The sequence below is a fragment of the Antechinus flavipes genome, chromosome 2, assembly GCF_016432865.1.
Source record: "Antechinus flavipes isolate AdamAnt ecotype Samford, QLD, Australia chromosome 2, AdamAnt_v2, whole genome shotgun sequence".
Taxonomy (NCBI): domain Eukaryota; kingdom Metazoa; phylum Chordata; class Mammalia; order Dasyuromorphia; family Dasyuridae; genus Antechinus; species Antechinus flavipes.
Genome location: NC_067399.1, coordinates 392,296,538 through 392,317,174, shown reverse-complemented (window position 1 = coordinate 392,317,174; position 20,637 = coordinate 392,296,538). Strand labels below are relative to the sequence as shown.

The window sequence follows — 20,637 nt, the reverse complement described above, 5'->3', positions numbered from 1 at the left end:
AGAGGAGGTAGGGGGAAGGAGGGGAAAATTTGGAACAAAAGATTTTGCAAGGGTCAATGTTGGAAAAATTACCTATGCATATGCTTTGTAAATTAATTAATTGATTAATTAGAGAAATAAAAAGAAAAATAAATAAACATAAAGGTATTGGAAAAGTTTAAAAAAAATAAAATAAAAGACCTGAATTCAAATCTGGTACCAGACAATTACCTTGAACAAGTAAATCAACCTCTCCCTGACTCGGGTTCCTAATCTGTAAAATAAAGATTACAATAGGATCTACCGCCAGAGTAGTGGTTAAAATCAATTATGTTATCTTTATCTGTTTAGCACAATGTCCAGTACATATTAAGTGCTATATAATTGCCTGTTCATTTCTCCTAGTGCTCAGCACAGAGCCTCACATTTAGCAGGTCTTTTCAGAAATTCTAGTTAAATTTAAAAAAACAACTGAAACAAAGAGCCTACCTTTTCATTTTATAGATGATGAAATAAGTCTTTAGAGATGGCATAGAACTAATTAGGTGACAGAGCCCTACCCAGGCTCTCACTTTTATGCTGAGGAAAGTAAGGTCAAATGAAGTTAAAGTATATGTTCAAATCAAGTACGTAATAATCAGCAGATCCAAGATTTGAATTCAAATCATTTAACTCTAAATCCAATGCTGCTTTCACAAGCAAGTTTTTACTCTTTTATCCTTACAATGCTGTCTGCTTAACATTAAACATAATATTAAAAAGAGATATCAACACTATCTGCTTTGTTGCTATACTCTTAAGGACCATGAAACTATTCCATGGGATTTGTATGTCTCCCCCACATCTCCCCTTGGGAGCAAAGACTTTCTTATTTTTCTATTTATTTTCTTAGCTTAGCAAAGAACTCTGCATTAAGTAATCACTTAACTGCTTCCTTTCCTCATTCCTCCATTTATTCATTCAAAAAATCACTTCATTAGACAAATTCTTTACTGACACTCTAAGGGATCAAAAACAACCATTACCTTTTCATGGTTTTCTATTAATATCTCAATCACAATATTCTGGAACTTGATATCCATGATGGCTGCCACTGTTTCTTCTTGTGGTCTTAGCAGCGTGGGTCCAAAAACCACACCTAGGTTTGCCACGGTCATCAAATTTTGCTTGTGGTTATTAGCAACACTGGGAGGGAAAAAAGAAAAGATAAGATAGAAATAATGTGCAGAATGGAAAGTTCCTTTCTTTGTCTCAGGCTTCTTTCCCCTTCTTATTTGATATGAGTTTGTCTCAGGACACCAGAGAGTCACCCTGAAAAAACCCACTGCCCTGTTGGGTGCTCAAATCCAAAGGGTCAAAGGCTGGCAGAAAAGGACAGGTATGAGTCATCATTCTAAAGAGAAAAACACAAATGTCCATCCTGCCATTTTCCAATGGTCTAAAGAAGATTTCAACCTGGAAGCTTTACCTGTTGTGTGGGAGAGAAAGCAACCTCAAAAGTTTCTTACGTAGTTTCTGATATTCTTGACAATACAAGAGCGAAATACTCTTGACAATAGCCAAACACCTCTTTATCCTCCAACACATTCCACAGATGGGATAAGTTTGCAAACATAAGTGCAAAATAAAACACAGTTTTTCATAATAGGCAGAATGAAAAACCTAAAAACAAGTTAGAAAATAAACTATGTGTTTTCCCACAATAATAAGCTCCATCATTTTGTACATATGACATTCATTATATGAAACACAGAGCTGCATAAATTGTGATAAAGATGTACAATAGTAGATCCATCTTGTGTGAAGGAAGTTTTTACTCTCCTATCATCAGTCAATGTCACTGATATTTTGAAGTATCAGAAAAAGGAAATTGTAAACAAATATGCCCATTTTCAATGAACAAAAGTGGTATGCCCAAAAGCATTGACCTTCATCCCAAACTTGGGCCAAAATAAACCATATGGTTATAAATCATAACTGTTTACTAAATGGCATGACATATATGAATATTCAAATACCCCTCTCTGTCCATAATGAATAGTCAAAAAATACCGACAGACCATTAAACACATACACACACACATACACGGAAAAAACGCTCACTCTTACTCATATCACAGAGGTCTAAAATATAAAAACTAAATGAAACTCTGAGATATCACCTCATAACCACCAAACTGGCAAATGTAATTAAAATTCACTGCTGTCAGGATTATGAAGAAACAAGTATAGCCATTCACTCTCTTTGGAATTATAACCTTATAGAATATTTTTTTGGTGAGCAACCTGGCAATAGTCTGTAGAAGTTAGAATAATTAACAATAAATGACATGTATATAGTCCTTTAAAGTTTGCAAAAATACCATACATATCTTATCTCATTTGGACGTTTCAATAATCCCATGAGGAAAATAACAGAGGTATGATTTACTTCATTATACAGATAAGGAGCCATTACAGATGAGAGACATTAAGTGATTTGCCCATATGTTCATACAGCTAGTAAATATCAGAAACAAAATCTTTACTCAGGTTCATGAATTGAAGTCCAACTCACTATCTACTAGTGACTCCGCTGTTTTTCTCTTTGACTCAATAAGTATATTGTTGAGAATGTACAAAGAGACATGGTTTAAAGATTTGTTCACATCAGTGTTATCTAAAAATACTAAAGATTAGAGTCAAGTTCTGTCCAACAATAGGAAAACACTTAAATAAATTGTAATGCATTAATGTAATGGAATATTACAATTGAATCTTTTCCCAAAAAAGAAAATAATAAGAGAATTCTGAAAGGATTTTGATAAAATAATGCGAAATGCAAAAGAAAGAATGAGAAGAGAGAACACAATAGCTATCACCATATAACAGGAGAAATGAATGAGAAGGAATGAATAACTTTGATGGGGATATGGGGGGAAGGGAGGGACTCAAAAGTCTTATAAAGTCCTTCCAATAAAAAAAAAAAAATCCTGTTTTATGTCTATAAATTAATTTATTTAAATACAAGTAGTACATGAAATGAAAACACAAAATACAAAAATATATTTAATTAATAGCACTGGTGTTAAGGAGGACAGCCTAACCCAAATAGGTAGTTAGTTGGCTCTGGATTCAAGGTCCCACTTTGGATGTTCTAGCTGTGTGACTTTGGACAAGTGTCACTTAATTTCTGGGCTCCCCAACTAATAGATGGAGAATAAATGTTCACCTGCACTTACATAACTAAAAAATTATAAGTGTAATTCAACAGTACCACCACCATCCAGATATTTAATATTGAATACAAACACATCCAGCCAATAAGGAAAGCTGCTGTAATGATGAAAATCATTGAAGATGGGAGTTAGAAAAATGATATGAATTGCCTCAAGGTACTTATTCTGTTAAAAGAATGATATTTAGGGAGCAGCTAGGAAAGGCAGTAGATAGTGCACCAGCCCTGAATTCAGGAGGACCTAAATTCAAATCTGACCTCAGACACACCAGGCTGTATGAACCTGGGCAAGTCACTTAATCCCAACTGCCTGGGAGAGAGGAGGGGGGAATTTTATGACTAATTTGCAGTTAAAGGTAAAACTAGCCAACAGAGGTCCTTCCACAAATGTAATTTCTTGGTCATTTAATAAAGATAATCTTTGTTCCTAGAATTATAAATGTATGAGACTGTTTTTCCATCTATAATTTCTATTTTTGTCAAGGGAGCAAGGGAAGGAAGAAAGGAGGAAGGACTTCTGAACAAAATACAGGCTTTTAAAATTCTAAGTCTATATCAAAAGAATATATGGACCAGTCTAATCAGCATATAAATGTTCACTCCTTCAAATTTTCTTCAGGCAATACTTTCATTTGCTAGAGACCACTTTCTCTTTCCCCAAGGGAGAGAAGAAATATGTTGCCTTTTGATTCCAAGTAATGTCCACACTACCAACAATGTCCTGACTATACTCACAGGAACAGAGTTCATATAAGAATGTCTCTGAATGACAAGAAGGGCAGCCATTTCCCTGTACACCTTCCAGATACAGTACCTTAAAGTGAAAGTTTATCATTTATGATATCTTTTTCTAATATAAAAAGCAATAAGAAAGGCAGAGTTAGGAGCAGTAGATGCTTTATAATATTTAGAATTGTCTAAAAGAAAGCAGATTGCATTGAGAGGTACCAAATACCTCCATCACCTGGATACTGGATGACTACTTGAAAGAAATATTGTAAGAAAGGCTTTCTAAATACCTGTGGGTTTAAACTAGATGACTTGAACCCACTTTCTAGCTTTGCCTATAGAGGCCCTCACTAAAAAACTCTAGAATATCATACTACATTTAAAGAGTAATTCTTCTACAGAGGGAAGCAGAAATTTGGAATTTCTAGCCCAATCACATATTGGGAGATGATTAGAGATAAACACTGTAATCATTAAATTCCAAATTTGGGCTCCAACAAGAGGCGACTGACCATCTCTAAGTTGTCCACAAAGCTTCTGTTTGAAGCCCATAATCTCTGCATGTTCAAACCAATTCAATCTCCATTGATTTCCCTCAAATTCCAAGAGGGATGTCAATATACATTCAGCATATAATGTTATTTTCTCATTAATTATATCCAAATTGTTCTGGAATATATAAAACACAGACTCTGCCCTAACAACAGCATTGGAAATGGTTCTTTTAATTATAGAATTACAATTATCATCCATTTCACCTTAAAGACAGCAAATTCCAGTGGATTCTTCCAGAGTCTGAAAACAGGACTTTGTAATAAGTTTCTATGTACACTGCAAAGAAGCCAGCTGTAATTCTTTTTAAAAATGACATGAAGAACATATGGGAAATATGGATTATTAAAGAAATGAATCACAGGCATCCTGGCCTGGCACAGGCTTGGACCTAGCAGTCTTTTGTATGAAGGTGCTAAGTCAAGACTCAGCATGACAAAGGATCTGAATGAGGAAGCCCTGAAGCAGTCGCTCCATTACTAGTCCAGAATGCAGTCTGTCTTTTATAGACTTTGCTAATGACTGGATCCAGAAGTCTGTTTGCACTCTCCAGTGCAAGGTCTTGCCAATTTGTGGGTTTACACATTTACATAATTTGTCAAGTCATTCTGCATAGCCAAAGTTGTCATAGCACTGAGGCTTATGATTTTTAATTTACAGGTTATGTTAAAATCTGAACCCATTAATAATCTAGTCTGGAATAATTTACATAACTATATAGAATTGTATGGTAATAATAATGAAGTGACATAACAATTTATTACACTGAGGTGCCAAGTGACAATGTAACAAAAGGAATAAGTCTTTTTTCCCCCTCCACAAATTTCCTAAGATATAAATCAATGTGTTTGTTTGTTTTTTAAGGCACCAAGCCTTCATTAAATAAATCAATCATTAAAAGTACAATGAATTATGTGAGTTTTTCTATAGGCTTACTTCAAATATCTTTGGGCATCAATGCCTCCAAATAAGAATAAATTATTACTTATAAATTAAATCTAACCTTTGTGTGTGTGTGTGTTCATATGTGGGGGGGGGGGGGAGGGGGGAGGGAAGAAGGGGAGGGAGATGGTAAACTCCAGAATTTCCAAAAGGGTTGACTTTTTTCAATTGCATTCTTGGGAAAAAATGAATATTTTGAGTGTGTCTATTACAACAATAATGAGAAGGATAATATAACAATTCTTACTATTTACATAGCACTTTAATTTTTGGCAAAGCATTTTATGTATGTATCATTATATCCTCACAACATTTTCCTTAAAGCTGGAGGGCTCTTAGACGATATCAGATCCAACTCTGTCATTATACAGATGAGGAAACTGAGAGATAGTGGTGAAATTTAAGGTGAGAAAGTTTAAAGGATATGTCAGGTCACATAACCAGGTGAGTAATGAAGATAGAATCTGAGTTTAAATCTGCCTCAGACAGATACTTTATTAGCAGTGTGACCCTAGGCAAGTCATTTAACTTTAGCCTCAATTTCCTCACCTGTAAAATGGGAACCCTGGAGAAGAAACCACTCCAGTAGCTTTGCCAAGAAAATCCCATAAAAATGAGGTCATGAAGAGCCAGATATGATTAAAATGACAAAACATTCTAACTGTGTAGTTCTCTATCTACTAGATTGCCTCATGGATAGATGGCCTTATGTGTATCTAGACAGGTAAAGAAAGAATTGGAAGTGAGGTGTTACAATGGAAATCATGTTGTATTTGGAATCAGAGGACTTAGGACCAAATCTCAGACTTGGTCCTTATTATTGCTGTTTACATATATTAAAACTCCTGTCCTTATCCTTCAGTTGGGGTAGCCCGTCAGCCACTTAGCGACTGTGTCCAAAAGTTTTCCTTGAGTCCAAGAAGCAAATCCATCTCACTATAAAACAAATTTCCCTGGAAGTTTTCTTTTGGAAGTACAAGTGGTACTGCCAATGGATGCATAATTGGACTAGAAAGAGCAAATTATAGACCACTCTTATGAAGGAGGCAAGAGTTTCAAAAGCAAATCCAATATTTCTTTTAGGAACAATGAAAAGGATTATTTTAAGGTGTATTGGCAGATGGGGAAATTTCTAGCCAAACCAAAAAAAAAAGGATGTATTTTTGTCAGATATCATTAAATATGAAATATTAACAAGCAAAATAGATTATTCCTGCTCCCCAAGAAAACTTTAAATATAGCTTACAATAAGAAAGCAGCTACACAAAATCTACTCAATTCTGTAGCATGGTACTCAAAAATTAAAAGTTGTTTGTTATTGTTCGGCCATTTCAGTCACGTCCAAGGAGGAGGAGAAAGTGGCAAACAAATCTGATGAAAAATATAAGGACCTTGATGGTTTATTTTATAAGTCTAACATGTCCTTTGAGGCGACATTGAATTAGTATAACAAACTGTAGAAAAACTATTAGAAGAAAAAAGATATTCCAGCATTATTTAATACGTCCCACAGAAGCATTTTTTGTGATAACTAAGAATCGAAGGCCCAAATAGGTGCTATTAATTGAAGAATAGCCAAGCAAATTGTGGCATATTGAATATTAATTCAAGAGAACTATTGAAGGCATGTGAAAAGGTACAGAACAAGATAAGCAAGAAGACAATAGTTAAAATAGCATAAATGAAATAAGACTGAAACGAAGCAGAACACTGAGTACTGAGATATCTGGCTGACAGGTCTTGATCCCAGAAAAGTGAATAAATACTTCCATACTTCAGGCACAGGTGGAGGGCTTTCTTAAGTCGTTTCAATCATGTTCTACTCTTTGTAAGCCTAGAATGGTTTTCCATTTGCTTCTCCATATCTTTGTACATGTGAGGAAACCGAGGCAAACAGATTTAAGTGATTTGCACAAGATCACATAGCTAGTAAGTGTCTGAGGTAAGATTTGAATGCACGTCTTCATGACTTCAAGCCCAGTACTCTATACAATGCAGACCCCTAGCTGCCCTAAGAGACATGATATACATGACATTTTTCTACCTGTGTGAGTGATGAGGTACTCCAAATGGGTGGATGTATGATTTTGCAAACATTGATAAATATGGTCATATATATTGGTTGGTTTATTACACAAGCCATAGTTTCTGTGGGCTAGAGTACTCATTTCAGCCTTCTCTTTTAACTGAGAAGCAATTTGAAGATGAGAAGCTTTGAGAAGAAACAAAACATATTTAGACTTCTACAATCTGTCAATCACAGACTCTCTAGAGTGAGAAGGAACTTCAGAGACCACTTAAGTACAGTCCCTCCCTAAACAGGTATATCATCTCTAATATTCTTAAATGCTACCTAGCCTTTGTTTATAGTCCTTCAAATACCTGAAGACATCTATGCTATGTTTCCTCTCAGACCTCTACCCATCCACCCACCCACCCTCTCCTCCTCCTCCTCCTCCTCTTCTTCTTCCTCCTCTGCAAAGTACTTTCATCTGTTTCTTAGATGGCACCCTCAAAAGTCTCCTTACCGTTTTTATTAACTTCCTCCAGACATGGATTGTATTGTCCTTGTCCTTTCTAAAATATGTGGTCTAACAAGGAAAAATATTCTTGCATAACAACTTTCAGTGACTCCTCATTTTCTATATACTACATTTGAACCAGGAGCGGCTAGATGGTACAATGGATAGAGCACCAGGCCGGAAATCACGAAGACCAAGATTTAGTTTCAGACAATTATTATTAGTTGTGTGACCCTAGGAAAGTCACATTACAAATTTGATTACTCATTGCTCACCTCCAGGCAAGGTCCCAGGCCAAATTTAGTAGGCCTATGTTTGAGCCTTATTTGTCTCAGTTTCCTAATCTATAAAACGAGCTAGAGAAGGAAATGTTAAACGACTATCTTTGCTAAGAAGACCCTAAATGGTCAGACAAAACTGAAAATGACTGAACAACAAAATATAAGCTCCTCAGGCTGGTGTTGAAAAGCCCCCCCTCCCCCACCCACAATTTGGCTCCCACTTACCTTTCTACCAGGATTTCATAAATATTTCCCTTCATGAACTCTGTTCCAGACTGAATTACTAGCTGTTCTTCAAATCTGACACTCCATTGCTCACCTCCATTCAAGGTCTTAGGCCAAGCCTACTAAGTTTAGATCTAGAAATGCCTCAGACTGAAATGTAAATAGCAATTGTCTCTGTGTAGGTCATAAACCTTAAGGGTCCCTCTCTCCCAGACTGATTACTTTTCTTTTGACTAGGTTTAAAAAAGCCATTCTTAACCTCATTTTTTTCTTACCTATCCTTAAATCACTGAATGGGCTGTTGCCTCAATCAAACTGAGACCTATTAAAGATTTTACTTAGATTAAAAAGTCCAAGATCTTCCATTACTTTGCAGAGCCATTCCACTGCACTAAGATGGCTCTGGAGGAAAAAGTGAATTAGTGACCTTGCATAGTCTCAATCAAATCTAAACCACTCACATACCATGGCATCACCTTCCTGAAGACAGGGTCCTCTTCCAGAAACAACCACTACCATCATGCATTTGTATACTTTATATACCCACCAAGAACAAAGGACTCAGGGCCCCGGGCTCCCATGAAGCTTTTCCTATATCCTCCTTCCTGATGCTGCCTCCTTCATCCTTTTCTCTCACTTTTCTTTGTTTTATACATGTGGAAGAGATATTCCTCCAAAAGAGGGAGCTGCAGAGGACATGAGCTTTTTGGCATGGGTCTTCCTATCCCCTCAACTAGCATCCTTGTTTATAGAATACCCATAATAAATATTTATTAAATTGTACTGAATTCCTGAAACCTAAATATACTATCTATAGAATTTACCTTATCTGCCACTTTAGTAACCCTTTGAAAAGAAAAAAAAAGGAAATGAGGTTAGCTTTGAATTACTTGTTTTTGATAAACCTTTACTGACTCATAGTAATCACTACTTCCTTTTCTGAGTGCTCACAAATCAACCCTTTAATCACAGGTTCTAGAACATTGCCAGGAATTGAAGTCAAGGTCAAAAGCCATAATATTATCTTGGGCTTTGCCTATCAAACTCTTCCTGTTCTGTGTTTTCCTATATGAAGCTGAAAAGTCTATCAACTTCAGTGGCCACAATGAAAGAACTCAAGAGGTTTTTCTGCTGAAATTCCAATAATGTTTCTCCCCATCATTTAACAAATGAAGTCCTAACTTTGCAGATGGTTTTCAAGGCTTCCCATAATCTGGCCCCATATTTTCATTCAAACTTATTCTTTGTATGAGTTCTACTCTTAATAAGTAGATCTGCTCAGCAGAATCTGATCTTAATATATTCACTAAGGTTGCCATGACTATTTTGCCTGTTCTCATCCTTTCAAGTCCAATCTTCCTCTGTTAAGTTTTTCCCTCTGACTTATTCCAGTCTAGAGTGAATATTTCCTTCTATCATATTTGAAAATCATTACAGAATAATGGAAAGTCCCCTGGATTTGCAATCAAGAAATCATGGGTTTAAATCTCATCTCTAACACTTATGTAAGCTGTGATTGTGGGCAAGTCACTTCACTTCCCTATTTACTCATCTGTGAAACGGGGGTGATAATAATATCAACTTTTCAGAGTTGTGGTAAGAGAATTCTCTTTTGCCCTTCCTCAACTCTGTCTCCGTGTCTCTTTCTTTCTCCCTAGTTACTTTATATAAATTTATAAATTTTGTACTGATTTACAATACCCATATACACACTCCCCCCATATATGCAAAGTCTTAGTGTAATTGTAAGCTATCAAAGCTTACTACTGCATTAAGATTTTAAGGAAAACCTGTATATGGGTTTTACAAACCTTTACAGAAATGTCAGTTTATGTGCTATTACTCAGTACGTAGCATAGTATAAGCAGGTAATAAAATATTCTGTATATCTCTTCATCCCTCTCTCCCTCCTTTCTTTTCCTTAAAGTCTTGGTAGGATTATAGATTTAGAGATGAATGAGACCTATGAAGGCACATAGCCCAACCTGTTCATTTTATAGATACAGAACCCGGCTTTGGAGTGGAGCAAGGTTAGGATATTCCAACGAGGTCACAGAGGTGAGTGGTACAGCCAGGATTGGAATCTAAGACCTCCAATGCTACAACTACTTCCTCATACTACAGAACTCACATAGTTATTATGAATAAACTCTTGTATTAATTTCTGTGTTTTACAGAATTGTGAGTTATCACTACAGTTAGTTTCATAGGACACAGGCAACAATACAAATTATGAGGTACAAATATTACTCTATTTGGAGGAAGAAGACCTGGATTCAAATCTTAGTCTCTGCCATGTAAGGACTGGATGACTGAGCAACTCACCTCACTTTTCAGTCTTTTTATCTTATAATATGGGGAAATAAGTTCTGCCCTACCTACCTCACTAGATCATTGGGAAGAACAAATGAGAACTCCTATAAGTGCTTTTTAAACTTTCAAAAGCTCTATTAGTATAGGCTATTTTTTAAGCATGATCATCTGAACACTCAATGTAGCTGGTCTTCTCTCCCTTAATAAGACTGGAAACTTTTAAAATGTATAGTTAGTACCTGGGATTTTTGTCCTGCTACTGGACTATCATGATTGTAGAAAAAAGAGTAAGGCTGATGACTACAATTCAGGCGCAATTTATCTCCAATTCACACAAATCAAGATATCACCCCATTTTTCATTTTTCAAAAAGGAAGAACCTACAATATATGCACATACATTTATGTATACACATTGTGTATCTTGTATTAAAGTATTTTGTATAATACTTAATCCAGGTACCTACTGTTTAGAGCAGGGGGCCTCAAACTATGGCCACGGGCCAGATGCTGCCGCTGAGGACGTTTATCCCCCTCACCCAGGGCTATTTAGTCTCTTTATTTAAAGGCCCACAAAACAAAGTTTTTGTTTTTACTATAGTCCGGCCCTCCAACAGTCTGAGAGACAGTGAACTGGCCCCCTATTTAAAAAGTTTGAGGACCCCTGGTTTAGAAGAACATAAATTATAAGAGATGGAACCTCAGATCATCCAGGTTAGGTATATTTTCTCATGAATTAATAATGCCTTGCATTGTGAATTGAGTCATTTTAACAAGCAATTATTAACTGTATGACCTCTTTCCTCTTCCTTTTGCCTCCAATTTATTTCATTCCCAGTTCACAATTCCTTTAGATGTTATGATTCACAGCTGTGGAGGCTCTCGGAGAATTGACCTGTCCCTTCACTTAGGCATGTACCTTTAACAATTCCTTGCCCTCAAGAAGCTTATATTTTCTCTTACATTTTCACATGTACAATAGAAAGAGTTCTTACAGTTGAAGGATACAGATGAATACTTATCTCAACAACTTGCCAGCTGAGAGATCTTAGGCAAATCATTTCATCTCACTAGATCTCAGCTATCATGACTGCAAAAGGAGGGCGATGAACTAAATGGATTCAGAGGAGACTTTCAGTTCTATGTAGCCATGAATGCTGATGGGCAGCTAGATGGCACAGTAGAGAGAATGGATTCTTAGGTGTCAAGTCAGGAAGACTGCTCTTCCAGAGTACAAATCCAGCCTCAGACACTTATTGGCTGTAAGACACCGAGCAAGTCACCTAACCCTGTTTAACAACTTCAGTTCTTCATCTGTAAAATGAGCTGAAGAAGGAAATAGCAACCTCTTCCAGTGTCTTTGCCAAGAAAACCCCAAATGGGGTCATGAAAAATCAGACCTAACTGCAACAACTGAATAACAACAGCACAAAGAATATTTATAATGGAATATAAAAACAAGCAGATGCTAAGTCAGGGAAGGGACTGTTAAGTATTTTTCTATAATACCTTAGTTATCTAAATATTTAAAATAAGTATTAAATTTATTTCCCTCATAAAAATCTCATGAAGTAGTTAGTATATAAAGATCCCTCTTCTACAGTCAATTAAAATGAAGCTCAAAAATAAATACGTGATTTGCCCACAGTTCTCTAACATGAAAGTATCACAGCTTCTGACTAAGTACAGTACCCTTTCCATCGTGCAATGTAGATTCTTGGATATATAAGAGTCAAGTGAGCTACATCCTATGGGATTCTAAATGATCCTTCCTTCTTTCCTTATCTCCTATTGCAGGCAAAAATAAAGCTGTGAGTGGAGAGAGAGAGATGGAAAAGAGGGAAGAAAGGAAGGAAGGAGGAAAGGAAAGAGGAAGGAAGGAAGGAAAGGAGGGAGGGGAGAGGGGAGAGAGAGAGAGAGAGAGAGAGAGAGAGAGAGAGAGAGAGAGAGAGAGAGAGAGAGAGAGAAAATGAATATGAAGGAGAACAGCTGGAAATACTGTTACTAGAACTGCACCTATTTTGTGGTTAACCAGAAGACTTCAGTTTTCTAGGGCTGTTAATCTGGTTCCTTTCACCAGCTCCAAATTCATATTTAGGATATAATGGGGGGGGGGGGGGAGCGGAGAGAGGAGGAAAAAAAAAATAAGCAATGCTGCATGTTTTGTGTTAAGTCAGATTATGTCTAGGTTGCTTGGAGACCGCTTGCCACGTGGCAAGACCAGACATAAGTGGATGATGTCGGGGAGGCCTCCTTGCAATGTAAGTACATTACACTTGTAAATATCACTTCACTTGCTATCTTGGGGAGGGGGAGGGAAGGAAGGAAGGGAGAAAAAATTTGGAACTAAAAATCGTACAAAAATGAATGTTGGAAACTATCTTTACATGTAATTGGAAAAAATAAAATATTATTAAAGGAGAGAAAAAGTTAAACATTTGAAAAATTACAAAAATATTGAACACTCCTCTAAATATAATGGAATTTTATTTCTATTTGATCCAGGCTATCAGAGAGTAACTTCTTAATGAAAGCTTGAATATAATACAATGGAACATTAAATCAAAAGAAGTAAAAGGGAAGGGAAAATTAAAGCTTTTTATTTTTCAAAATATATTCATAGATAATTCTACAACATTAGCCCTTGTAAAACTTTGTGTTCCAGTTTTTCCCCCCTCTTCTCCCACTCCCTCCCTTGGATGACAAACAGTCTTATATATGTTAAACATGGTAGAAGTATGTGTTAAATCCAATGTATGCATACATATTTATACAAGTATCTTGCTGTACAAGAAAAATCAAATCAAACCAGAAAAGAAAATGATGAAGAAAATAAAATGCAAGCAAATAACAACAGAAAGAGTGAGAATGCTGTTGTGAACAACATTCAGTTTCCACAGTCCTCTCTCTGGGTATAAATGGCTCTTTTGATCATTAGACCATTGGAACTGGTCTGAATCATCTTACTGTTGAAGAGAACTACTTACTCACAATTGATTATCATATAATCTTGCTGTTGTTATGTACAAAGATCTCCTGGTTCTACTATTTTATTTAATGTAAGTCTTTCCAGGCCTCTCTGAAATAATCCTGCTGATCATTTCTTATAGAACAATAATATTCCACAGTATTCATATACCATAACTTATTCAACCATTCTCCAACTGATAGACATTCACTAAAATTTCCAGCTTCTTGGCACTACAAAGAGGGCTGCCACAAACATTTTTGCACATGTGGGTCCCTTTCCCTCATTTAAGATCTCTTTGAGATATAAGCCCAGTGGAAACACTGCTGGGTTAAAGGGTATGGATAGTTTTAAAGCCCTTTGGGCATAGTTCTAAATTGCTCTCCAGAATGGTTGGATCCGTTCACAATTCTACCAACAATGTATTGGTGTCCCAGTTTTCCCATATCCCCTCCAAAAGGGAAGGGAAAATTAAACCATTGAAGTATTTCAAAAGAAGAGGCATCTTAGTTTTAGACCCACTTAATACAATGCCCATTTATCCATTTTTATGAATTGCTTAGATTCAAAGATCTCTTTTCTGTCTCCAGTGACAGCAGCATGCCTTCTCTTTCTTTAAAATGTACTAAGAGTTCTAGGGAACTTAAATGAGTAGCCCAACACTAATTAATGAATCAGTCTACTCTGGGTATGACTTTTCTGGGAATAGTGTACTAGTACACAATATTAGCCCTTATGAAACTGATAGCTTGAGGAGAAAAGGAAACTGAAAAAGAACTTCTCATGCCTGACTGCCCCCAACTCTAAGGACTGACACAATATCTCTTATAAGAAAAATAATTTTCTATTCTACTGGAAAAGACTCTAAAAAGAGACAACTTTATAGGACCCTAAAATCAAAAGATCTGTCATTTTAATGGATTCTTCTCTCCATTGGTCTAGATCACAAACCCCAGGAGGCCTTAGCAAATAATTTTCATGAATTTCCAGGACCATGAAAGCCAATTCTTTGAGGGTGAACCTCTCTGATCTAACCTAAGTTGATCCCTTAATAATAATCAGTCTTCTCCAGGCCCTAATTCAAAGCTTTTTCTGCTTACCAATCAACCATAGATGAAATTTCTTTTTTTTTTTAATTTCTTTCCTAAACCATTTTTTTTATTTTTCCCAGTTACATGTAAAACAACAGTTTTTGGGTTATGCATGTACATTCATTTTTTACATATTTCCATATGAATCATATTGGGAGAGAAAAATCAGAACTAAAAGAGAAAACCATAAGAAAATAAAAACAGAAGAAGAAGAAATGTGAACATAGCATATGTTGATTTACACTAAGTCTCCACAGTTTTCTCTCTGGATAAATGGCATTTTTGCATCCAAAGTTTACTGGGATTGCCTTTGATTACTGAACTGCTGAGAACCAAATCTATCATAGTTGATCACTGCATAGCTTTGTTATGGCCATGTATAATGTTTTCTTAGTTCTGCTTGTTACACTGAGCATTAGTTCATGCAAATCTTTCTAAACCTTTCTAAAATCAGTTTGTTCATCATTTTTTTATACAACAATTATATTCCATTACTTTTCTATACCATAGCTTATTCAGACATCCCTCAACTGACAGGCATCATCTACCCATTTTCCAATTCTTTGCCACCACAAAAAGAGCAAACACAGATGAAATTAAAACAACAATTAAAATAACCACGACAACAAGAGAAACAATGATCTCCTACTAACCTTCAAAATACAAAGCATTAAAAATGATCAAAATCAAAATCATCTACCAGAAGAAAGCTGTGGGGATAGGAAGAGATATACATTACATGCATTATCCAATTTGATCTAAGAGTTGACATCTAAAAGATGCCTTTCATGAGTCTTCATAAGATGCTTATTTCTTACAGAACAATCATATTCCATAACATTCATATACCATAACTTATTCAACCATTCTCCAAATGATGGGCATCCACTCAATTTTTAGTTTCTTGCTACTACAAAAAGGGCTGTCACAAACATTTTTGCACACGTGGGTCCCAACATTCTCATTTAATCTTTCTTTTAGTTACCTATTCAACATTTGCAAACAGCAAACGCAAAAGAACAAGAGTATGACTGTACAAGGACCATTTGAATCTAAATTTTACCAAACATAAAACTGATAAGTTTGAAAAATAATAATTGTTTTAAAGTTTGTGAAATGAATTACTTACATTATTTTATTTGAGCCTCATAATAACCCTGTAAGGCAAGTGTTGTTAGTATCTTCATTTCTGTCCAAAAGATGACACATAATTAAAAAGTGCTTAATGCAGGATTTGAATTCAGATATCCTTGATTCCACTTTCAGCCCCTCCCCTCCTCTCTTTGTACCTTTTAAAACTCAACATTAGATGAGATTTCCATTCCCCTCAAGTAAAATGGGTTTCCTGACACTTCAATCAATTGTCTTCAGAAGCACCTCAGAGACTTTTTGAAAAAGTCCCTAAAAAGGCTTGATTGCTTACACCTTTTGGAGAGATGGCAGTGAGAAATGGTCTGGTCCCATAATTTCATCAGTGATAAAGGAAGCCTCCACACCAATGTAGGTTCCAAATTATCTCTTACTTATGTTTCAGAGCTGTCAAGGATACAGAGAGAGGTGAGAGCTAAAACACTCAGAATTTCTCAGTAGAGGTCAAAGGTAGGGCTTGAACCCAGGTCATTCAGAATCCATTGTCATTCCTTTATTCCCTATGCTATAGTTGGCATATAACTAGGTAGAAAATATATCTATTCTTGTGGTACACTGAAATCTTTCCCAGAGGGGCCTAAATGCTGAATGTTGGCACTGGCTTCATTGTTATGTGACACTATTTGGGATAACTACTTGCTGACATCAGAGTCAGCTCAAAATGCGACAAGCTCTAGGCACAGTGCCTCTGTGTATGAATTACTGCTGTACACCATGGTGTTTAAGTGGTCTGTGGCAGATAGTGAGCAAAAGAGAGCCAGAGGTTGTCTTTACATTATTTACATATTTTACATTTCTCTGTTACCTCTGTTTCATATGCTCTCTGTCTTTCCCTTTTATATCACTCTACTGTTGTTATTAGAATGATTCACATTTCTGTCTAATAAATGAGAAAGCACTTATTTATCACTTACTATGCATTCATATTCTCTCTCTTTCTCTCTCTCTCACTCACTCCCATATAAATACATAGGTCTATCTGGAGGAAGAATCCTTATCCACAAAGAGGTTATAGAGAAGCAATAACCAAAAAAAAATGTGCATGTGTATACAAACACACACACACACACACATACTTGATGGCCTGAGCTATGGGGATAGTGAGTGTAGCAAAATAGATGGTGTACACACACTTCCTAGGAGTAAGGGCAGAGCGTCTATTCTTCCATGAATTTAGGACTTCAGATATTTTTTAAACTTTTCTAGTAAGTCAGTCAAAGAGTATATATAAGAAGCATGTATTAAGTGCCTGCTATGTACCAAGCACTATGGTAAGTGCTGGAGATAAGAAAAGAAAAAGCAAAAGCCAACATCTGCCTTTGAGATGTTCACAATTTAACCTAATAGGGGAGATGGTCTGCAAATAGCTATATACAAATAATTACATAAAGTAGGAAGGGGAGGTAATCATCAAAGGGGAAGGCACTAAAGAAAGAGGCTTTGAGGAAGGTTTCCTCAAGAAGGTTGAAATTTAGGCTTAACTTGAAGGAAGCCAGGAAATAAGGAGGGAGAAAGGCAAGAGGACCAGTCAGAAAAAATTTCCAGAACTGGAAAATGGAGTGTCTGTTTGAAGAACAGCCTGGAGGTAAATAATGAAGGAGATTAGGATTACAGGAGTAGACAGGATGTAAATAGAGTGAAAAATTACTGGAAAAATGGAAGGAAGCATGGGATGAAATAAGCATTTATACAGCACCTATTATGTGCCAGATACTTTGCTAACTTCAAGAAAGAGACTTGCTGAAGCCATTATACCTACCTATGATATAGGTGTCAGTAGTCTTCTGCAGAGAAACTAGAATCAGATTATTGAAATGCAATGGGGAGATATTCAGCAAATAAAAATTCAATTAAATGCAGATATATATTACATCAAGACTAAGTCAATATGCAACCCACAGGGATCCTAATTAATGATTTAATGACTTTTTCTATTTGAATTTGACATCATTGAGTCTTTTATATTCTATTCCATTCCTCTCCAGCCTCCCTCCCAGAGGTAGCCAGTGACACAATGAACAAAGCACTGAGTCTGGAATTAAGAGACCAGTTAAAAACTGGTCTTAGAAATTTAGTAGCTATTGATTTCAAACAAATCACTTAATCTGTTTGTCTCAGTTTTTTCATCTATAAAATGAAGCTCATATTAGCACCTACTTCCCTGATTAGGATCAAATAAGATATCTGTATTTAGTACAGTGTCTGGCACATAGTAGGTATTTAGTAAATGTTTCTCTCCCCCATTCACTTCTTTGCAATCTCCATGCTTTTATTCATGTTCTTCTTCAGGCTTGGAATGGCCTGTGTCTATATTTAAATCTATTTAATCTATTTAAATCAATGTTTTCCTTTAGACAGGTGCCCCCTCTTTGATGACAGCCCAGCCCACAAAAGCCACTAATTGCCGAGGAAACATCTCTTCCTCTTCAAAATTAGTTGTAAAAAAAATTCAATACAATAAATATTAATTAATTGGGTCTACTTTCTGCAAGATCTTGCATAAGAATGCACAAAATGCTTTGCGCAGGAACTTCTGTCCAGTCATTTATGGAATCTCCAGTGGGAAGTTGTGTGAGAAAAAAAAATTTTTTCACTACATCTCAGGAAAAAGCTATGAATAAGCAAGGGCCACTCTTATCCCCTCCCAGCAACTGAGATACCGGTCACCCATGAACAATGCAGGCATTAAACATTTACAGAGCACTTGGTGTTTTAAAGCATTTTATAAACATCATTTAGTTAATACAAACAGCTGCTTTCTGAAGGAGGTCAGTATCATTCTCCCCATTTTACAGATGAGGGAACAGGAACAAAAAAGGCTGAATGAAAGGTGAAGGCCATGTGGCATCTTTCCAATAACCAAGTTGTTGAAATCAGAGGTGGAGCAGTGACTCCGGATCACAGGCCCTGCCACCATATGAGAGGCAAAAGTCATTTTGGCTTGTGAGCATGTAAAGAAAGCAACATTATTGAGGAAGAATAACATTTCTCACATCAGTTCTTTTAGAAAATTGAGGAATCTCTTCTTGCCTATTCTTTTATAAGCCCAAGAAAGTGATTCACTAGCCTGATGTAACCGAGATCGTTTTTTTAATAAGAATGCAGGAAAAATGACTAGCTAGTCCTCAGTACATGAGGACACTAGGGAGTTTATTCTATGAATTGGAAAATATAAGAAAGCTGATAGGATGCTTGAAGAGTAGTTTTCAGAGCCTAAGATACTACTCAGGTGGCTGAACAGTCGTTTTATCAATATCAGCTGTTGGAAAAATAGCACACAATTTATTTTTTAAAGTCAAAAATCACCATCATCAGTCATAAAAGGGAAAAAAGAGAGAAACGTGACTAGACATGCACCAGATATCTGAGTACTTCTCAGGGTTTATTAAGGTCTTGGCCAGACTTTGCCTCAGTTTCCCACACTAAATTGTTAATTGTCTGCACTGGAACCATAATAGGACTGTGGGCCAAGTTGAAGCCCAACTCAAATGATCTGTGAAACACAATATATGTTGGAGGGAGAGAAAGAGATCAGCATCCAAACTGTTTCATTGTGTTTATGGACACAGACTGGGTCAGGGTAACTTGATTACCCCCATCTTCTCAGGAACCCCAAGGATCAAAAACGGCCAAATTCTGCCACCTTGTTATAAAATAAAGTACCGCATCAAAAGAGAAGTACTAGATAATTTAAATGGGAAGGGTTAGCACTTTTTTAAGGGAGAAGGGAAAGCTGGTACTAAGAAGTATTTAATGATTTAACAGAGTAGGGATAAGATCTAGATCTGCAAACAAGTCAACACAGTCAACAAATAACACAAAAAGGATCAAAATACAGTATTTTTCACAGGGGAGGCTAATATTTCTCACAGTGAAGTTACTTCACTGTGGGTTGCCTAATTCAATCAATATAACCTTAGTTATAGCCCTACTCCAGAGGGCTCATGAGGCAAGAAGGGAAAATGATGCCATACTAATATGGATAAAAATGGGGGAATCACAGAGGAAATTCAAATATGACCTCAGACACATACTTGCTGTGTGATCCTGGATAAGTGCCTTATCTTTTTTTATAGATCAAGAAACTGAAGCAGAGAAGTTAAATAAGATAATATATAGGACTTCCTTTTTATTCATGAGCCCATTACTCATCAAATTGACATCAAAAGCGAGCTTTCTCAATTCCCAGTCTAATGCATTCTTTTAGAAATGGATTTGTTGAGTACAAATATTTTAAAAGCTCTTTGCAAATCCCGAAGCATTACACAAATTATTAATTATTATCAAGTAAATCAAGAGGCAGCTGGGTGGCTTAGGGATAAAGACAGGTCTGGAGTCAGGATGCCCTGAATTCAAATCTAGTCTCAGACACATAGTAGCTGTGTGACCCTGGGCCAATTAACTTAATCTCTAGTTGCCTTAACTCACTGGAGAAGTAAATGGCAAAGCATGACAGTATCTTAGCCAAGAAAGCCCCATGGACAGTACTGTCCACAAGGACATGACTAAATGAATGAATAACAACAAACCATAGAAGTGTCTCAAAGACAAAATAAAACTCAATTCTAAGAGAAAGACTAGGAATCAAGAAAGCTGGATTATGATATCAGCTGCCTGGTTAATCGGTAAATCTATTTTGTTTGTTTTGTTTTTAATGGAATTTTATTTTT

The 20,637-nt window shown here is 36.2% G+C and overlaps 1 protein-coding gene across 3 annotated transcripts in view; it reads right to left on the bottom strand.

Moving 5' to 3' along the window:
* ARHGAP26 (Rho GTPase activating protein 26) overlaps window positions 1–20,637 on the bottom strand; it is a 514,410-nt gene that overhangs the window by 136,320 nt on the left and 357,453 nt on the right. For all 3 annotated transcript variants that reach the window (XM_051978634.1, XM_051978632.1, XM_051978633.1), the window contains exon 18: window positions 1,005–1,164. In XM_051978634.1, the coding sequence (XP_051834594.1) occupies window positions 1,005–1,164 (160 nt within the window). The remainder of the gene's footprint in view (window positions 1–1,004; window positions 1,165–20,637) is intronic.